At 46.3% G+C, this 6,166-nt stretch overlaps 1 protein-coding gene across 1 annotated transcript; it reads left to right on the forward strand.

Moving 5' to 3' along the window:
- The first annotated feature begins 990 nt into the window (after nt 1–990).
- Nucleotides 991–5,912, forward strand: LOC106649386 (innexin inx7-like). Its single transcript, XM_014366760.2, has 6 exons — nt 991–1,583; nt 1,964–2,054; nt 2,121–2,706; nt 2,871–3,061; nt 3,248–3,502; nt 4,708–5,912. Exons 1-6 carry the CDS (start codon nt 1,496–1,498, stop codon nt 4,781–4,783), a joined length of 1,287 nt encoding a protein of 428 aa, XP_014222246.1. The 5' UTR covers nt 991–1,495; the 3' UTR covers nt 4,784–5,912.
- Nucleotides 5,913–6,166: the final 254 nt, after the last annotated feature.

Below are 6,166 nucleotides of genomic sequence, written 5' to 3' on the forward strand. Positions count from 1 at the left end.
CTCTAAATAATATGCGCGCGTGTACTCGATTTTTTTTTAATTGAATCGATCGAGAAATTTATTGTCCGTGTCTTAACGCGCGAATCATCTAAATTGAGTCCAAAAATATGTCATACCTATAGTGAAAACAACAAGGCCTCAAAATACAATAAAATAATATAAAGCGTCGGTCGTAAATCATTCGCGAATCGTCTGTAAAAGTATGTACGTCTTACTCCTGTTCTTATATATACTTATCGATAATAATCGAAAAGGTGTCGTGTGTTTTAGACGTCTGATTAGAATCGGACACGATACGGTACACGAGGTGTCGATCATCGGGCGGTGTCGGTTCAATGGTAAAAGAGCTTTTGCAATACAAGCTCGACTCAAATTATTATTATTATATTATAACGGCCATGGCAATTCGATCGCGTGTGGAACAATGCCGCGCGGCGCGTGACACGTGTCGAATGGCTTTTTTTTTGCGACTCGTGATGATAGTCGAGCTCTTTGATGAGCAATGATTTGCTTATCACTCGTATATTATTTACACCTGCTCAGGCTGATGGAATTCGGTTTCTTGTATATGTGCCGATTTCCGATCGAACATGTCTCAATCGTGTATAGCTCGAATATGAATTGACGAGACGATCCACGAAGTCGACTTTTGCGAAGCAGCAGCAGCAGAAGTCGAAACGATCGATCTCACAGTATGCAACGATAACCCTAGAAACAAAGCTGGCCACTCGTTTCTCAACCGGAGGGGATCGGCAAAAAATCGGCGCTCGCTCGCCGCACGATGCACTCTGCATGTGACAGCTTATTAATAATAATGTTTTTTTCCGAAAACATCATAATATAATGTACGCAAGTATACATATGCAATCGTCGTTATCAATCGTCAGCTCTCGCTCGTTTTCTTATCATCATACTTCTCGCGATAAAAAGCGTAAGTGTGTATACGTGTAATCAGTCCGCGGGCAAGACGAAGACAGAGAAGCTCGCGCGGAAAAAAGATCGAGTCGCGGCGAGGGGAGGTAAGAAGAAGCGGTAGAGGAATTATCATCGGCGAGTTATTATTACGGCCCCGAAGAAGAAGTTCGGTTTGTGTCAGTCATATTTCTGTATTTTTGATAAAAGAAGCTAGAAGCAAGAAGCCAGCCGAGCGCAAGCGCGTAGCTCGCGGCCCGTCTCTCTGCGCCGCCGTCTTTTATAATACAGAAGACCATACGGATTCGATAACGAACGACGAGGAAGACGAACTTTTCCTCGCGCGACGAGAGAGACTCTCGCCCGTGTGTGCGGCGCGACGTCGACGAAGAAGAAGACTGTTTTCTGCTCGCGCGTGAATGTGCGATCATCCCGTGGGCGCTCGCTGGTGACGCGCGCGCGTGTGCGACACGACGAAAATACTATACCGATCATCGTCGATTTTCTTCTGCTGCTGTTCCTGCTGTGTGGTCCAAGTGCTGTGTGACATTGACAATAACAACAACGACCGGAAGCCGCCAAGATGCCGAGCTTCATCGACACCTTCGCGATCGTGAAGAGCCACGTCAAGCTCAGGATCGATCCCAATTCGCCGGCCGTCGATAATCTGAGTGAGTGTACTATAGACCCTACTGAATGAACAGAAATCGGTTGAGATTATTCCTTTTTTTTTGTTTTACGTAAAAAACCGCGAGAGAACGAGCACCTGTTATAATTGATTCGTAATCTAGGTCGCAATAATGTCCATAAAAGTCACTTTACGACTTACCGAGCGCGCGACGCAACATAATGCCTTACAATAATAATGATTCATTATATATCGGGCGCGCGCGAGAGATTTGTTGGAAAAGCTCGCGAGCGAGACTTTTATGACTGTATTGTCGGTTGCTCCAGATCGTCGTCGTCGCAGTTGATTCCATTTAAGCTCGTTTACGTCAACTTGCGATTAGAAAATATAAACGATGTATTTTTTTTTGCTTTGTTTATCCAGTATTCAAGCTCCACTACAGGGCGACCTTTTTGATCCTCGTTTTGGCCACTGTCCTCGTTTCGTCGCGCCAGTACATCGGCGAGCACATAAGGTAAGTGCAATTTACGAAAATTCTTCATTCACCCGAGAAATTAAATTTCATTTCCCCTGCCCTCAGATGTATAGCGGACAAGGGCGTCGCCGAGTCGGTCATCAACACCTTCTGCTTCTTCACGTCGACCTACACGATCCCGCGACTGATGAACTCGAGCCACATCGACAGCGACCTCATACCGCACATCGGCGTCGGCACTGCGGCCAACGGCGAGGAGATCACCCATCACGCCTACTACCAGTGGGTGCCCTTCGTCCTCGGCATCCAGGCCATCTTCTTCTATCTGCCCCATCTCTTCTGGCGCACCATCGAGGGTGGCAAGCTGCGTCTCCTCGTCACCGGCCTGCAGACGGCCTCGCTGGCCCTGCGCGAACAGGCCCTCACCACCGAGTCCATGACCATCATGTCGCGGCAGGATCGCTCCAAGCGCATCCAGGAGATCAGGCAGAGCTTTCTCAGTAGGCTACACATGAATCGCTCCTGGGCCCTCTACCTGAGCATGTGCGAGGTCCTGAATCTGCTGAATCTCTGGCTGCAGATGCACCTGACCAACAAGTTTCTCGGCGAGCAGTTCTACAGTCTGGGCTTCGATCTGGCCGAGACCGGCATCAACATGAAGGGCGACGCTCTGGATCGCGTCTTTCCCAAGGTAAATGAAAAAAAAAAACAAGAGACAAGTTCTATTATTTTCCGGATTCTTCGGCTCGTTACGACTTGATCGTTCGAAATTAAAGCTAGAAATTCCTCCGTTCATTCGAGCCAATCGCCAGCAATTGGGACCAAGGCTAATTTTCTCTCTCGACTCTTTTATAGGTGACCAAGTGCACCTTCCACAAGTTCGGTGCCTCCGGCACGGTGCAGAAGCACGACGCCATGTGCGTGATGGCCCTGAACATCATCAACGAGAAGATCTACATCTTCCTCTGGTACTGGTTCAACTTCCTGGCGGTGCTCACGGTTCTCGGCCTCGTCTATCGGCTGTTCACCTTCTTGCTGCACGGCAGGTAACGTATACACTTCCTGGATATATATACGAAATTACTTACGTCAAAACGGCAAACAGTCGAAAAAAAAAAAAATGGCGTTACACGACTATCTTCTAACGTCTCCGATAAAAATCACGCGCGACACGTGACTCCGCGCAAGATTGTCGTATACATGTTTTGTTTTTTTGTCTCCCTGTCACGCAGGAGCAAGGCCTTCAACAAGTGGGTCTTCAGGCTCGCCTGTCCAGGCAGCTCGGACGCCTCGGCCATCCTCGAGGTGACCCAGAACACCAACTTCGGCGACTGGCTGTTCCTCTACTACATCGCCAAGAACGTCGAGAACATCGTCTTCAAGGAGATCATCGAGGGCCTCTCCGACGACATGATGGAGCGCAACAAGAGGCTGTACGCCCAGCTGCCCCAGGAGATCGACGACGACTACGAGAAATCGCCAAAGACGTACGTTCTACTTTTTTTTTATTATAGACCTTTTTTTACGACTGTCATCGCGGATATGCATATAATGCGCAGCGCACTGGGTTAATTACCTTTCGGTGTTAAAACGCAGTTGTAAAAAAAAGAACGCACGGCTCGTAAACTTTTCAACGCGAGGCTGCTGCTGTTATTAAGTTGCGTAAGAACCCATCATACCACGACGAGACAGAGAGAGGCCTTGAACTTTTCTTTTCTACCGATAATACAATACAATATATAATACATAACGGGAAACGAGTGAGAGAGAATATAAAAATCAAAAGTGAAAAACGCCCAAGACGGTTTGCGCGCGCACTTGAATCGACGTTAGCGAGAAACGTACGTATATACGCGCGTCGTAAGACAAATATTCGATAATGTGGCCGCGAAGATAAGGCTGGAAAGATTTCGAGTCGCGATCTGCCGATTCATCCAATCTTATATTATATATTATATACGATAGAGGAATCGTCGAAATTCTATGTAGCGATAAAAAAAATTTCACGCTTCTACCTTTTGTACGTACGTATACGCGTGAAATAATATATCGAGTTATGGAGTTTGCGTAGAGGAAAAACGGCGGCAGATTAGTAGGCGACAATAGTCGCGCTTTTCCTGCGATAAATCCACGCGTGCGTGCGTAGAGCACAACACAAATAAACAACGTGTCGAGGCGCAGGTACTCGACAACGGAACTCGATTATTTCGACGGATTCACGAGTTGACTATTCGCGTGCATCGTCGCTATTATATACATAATGTAATAGTAGTTGCAGCAGTGGTCGTAGTTGAGTAATGTCGCGTGCGCAGCGCGATTATGTTCTACAGCTCGCTCGCGAATGTAATATAAAAAAAATGAGCCGTGCTCTCGATCGCGTCACTTTTCTCTCTCTCGGCAATTTCTCGAGTATAGCTCGACGCTTTTCCGTCGAGATTCGCGCGTCGAGGAATGTTTATTTCCGGTGCTTGGAGAAGGCGAGGCGTGTGCTACCGGCTACACGTTACATTTATTTTATTATATGTAATGATATATTTGCTCGGAATCGACTCCGGCCGTTGTTGATCCCCGAGATCGTCGCGAGAGAGCAAACATAAACACACGGACTAATTGCAATCGATTACGAAGTAATGTAAATATTTAATTGATCGCACTCTCGTATTACATGTCTCTGTATACTTTTTTTCCACAGCCCTCCACTCATCGGCTTCATCTCGGAGAAGCCACTCAAGAGAGAGGATGCTTTGGACACCCTCCACGTGGCTTAAATCGCACCACTGGATGCTACTAATGATCCTGTCAACTAAATAAATACATCACACGCAGCGAAAAAAATCGTAATATTTTCCTTCCCGTAAGGTAAACGGATTGGTTTTATTTTCCGAGAGGGTAAAAATTACAATTTTTTTCACTCCGTGTATGGATCAATGTATGTATGTGTGCCTATGTGAATTTATACTTTACTTCCACACACGCACACACACATCGAATAAGAGGAGATGTAGTACGTGTTTAATGATGTTCTGCATTTATAACGATGGCTATATACGCAAGTGGTGGACTGTTGCTGCGGTCAGGACGTCGCCGCCGCACCTGCTGTATACTACCGATGCCTACTGCCACGCAATTGTCCCAATGACCTATAGAAGCGATGTCACTGCTCCGCCAATGGACCTTATTACACATTGTTGCCGAATTGTTACTGTTATTTCGTTAGTTTTATATACTTAAACTATACTCAGTGTACCTGTGCGCGATCGTGCATGGGTGCAGTGTACTCCGAATATAAAATTTCGGAACTACATTGTAATATGTACGCGTGTGAATGAGCTGCACACAGCCAGAGTCTTGAATTCTCTCTTAATTCAATCGCGCCCCTCTCTCTCTCTCTCTCTCTCTCTCTCTCACTTTTATAAATCTTGACGCACGATAAACTTTGCATGTCGTTGCGCTGCCGTTGTTGTAACTATTGAAACGCGCGGAGGAATTTGCAGTTGCCGGCGCGCGAGCATTAGAATTTTTCCCGCCGAGAAAACAGGTCGGTCGTTCGCGATTGCGCAACAATCGAAACTCACTACTGCAAACTTGTATGTGTAGGTATACAGAAGTTATGCCGCTGCTTTTTTTTCTTCTTCGAGCGCTTTTCACCTGCCGGCTCTGCGCGAGCATTTAACCATATATTATTGTGTCTCGCGCGCGCACTATTAGTTTTTCGATTTTATATGTTGCCAAGCGCGCTCGTTTTCTCTTTGCGCAAAAGGCAACGTTTTATTGAATTTACGCGTACGTAGCTCGACTCACTCGCTGTGCAGCATGCAAGTACCAAATAGCCATTTATTTTATACACGCGTGACTCTCGATGTGTGTATTGTGTGTGTGTGTGTGTGTGTGTGTGTGTGTGTGTGTGTGTGTGTGTGTGTGTGTGTGTGTGTGTGTGTGTGTGCATTTGTACCAATGCGTGTGTGTGTATGTACATAAATAAAAATATCAGAATGTGATGTGGCGAACGAGATTTGCTCTATCGATATACTACTGTAAGAACAGCGATCGAGAGCCGCGATGTAATGTATATAGCATATACACTTGCGCGCACCCGATCGATTCGATATTGTATCTGTGCCGAGCTGTTACTTAATAACGAAGGAATTTTT

Source organism: Trichogramma pretiosum, unplaced genomic scaffold, assembly GCF_000599845.2.
Source record: "Trichogramma pretiosum strain Unisexual culture from Peru unplaced genomic scaffold, Tpre_2.0 scaffold9, whole genome shotgun sequence".
NCBI classification, from domain to species: Eukaryota; Metazoa; Arthropoda; class Insecta; order Hymenoptera; family Trichogrammatidae; genus Trichogramma; species Trichogramma pretiosum.

Excerpts from the sequence above, each read along its gene's own strand:
- LOC106649386 (XM_014366760.2), top strand. The coding sequence starts at position 1,496 with ATGCCGAGCTTCATCGACACCTTCGCGATCGTGAAGAGCCACGTCAAG. Across the intron at positions 1,584-1,963 it reads GCCGGCCGTCGATAATCTGA|TATTCAAGCTCCACTACAGG; the intron begins GTGAGTGTACTA and ends TTGTTTATCCAG. Across the intron at positions 3,503-4,707 it reads TACGAGAAATCGCCAAAGAC|CCCTCCACTCATCGGCTTCA; the intron begins GTACGTTCTACT and ends TTTTTTCCACAG.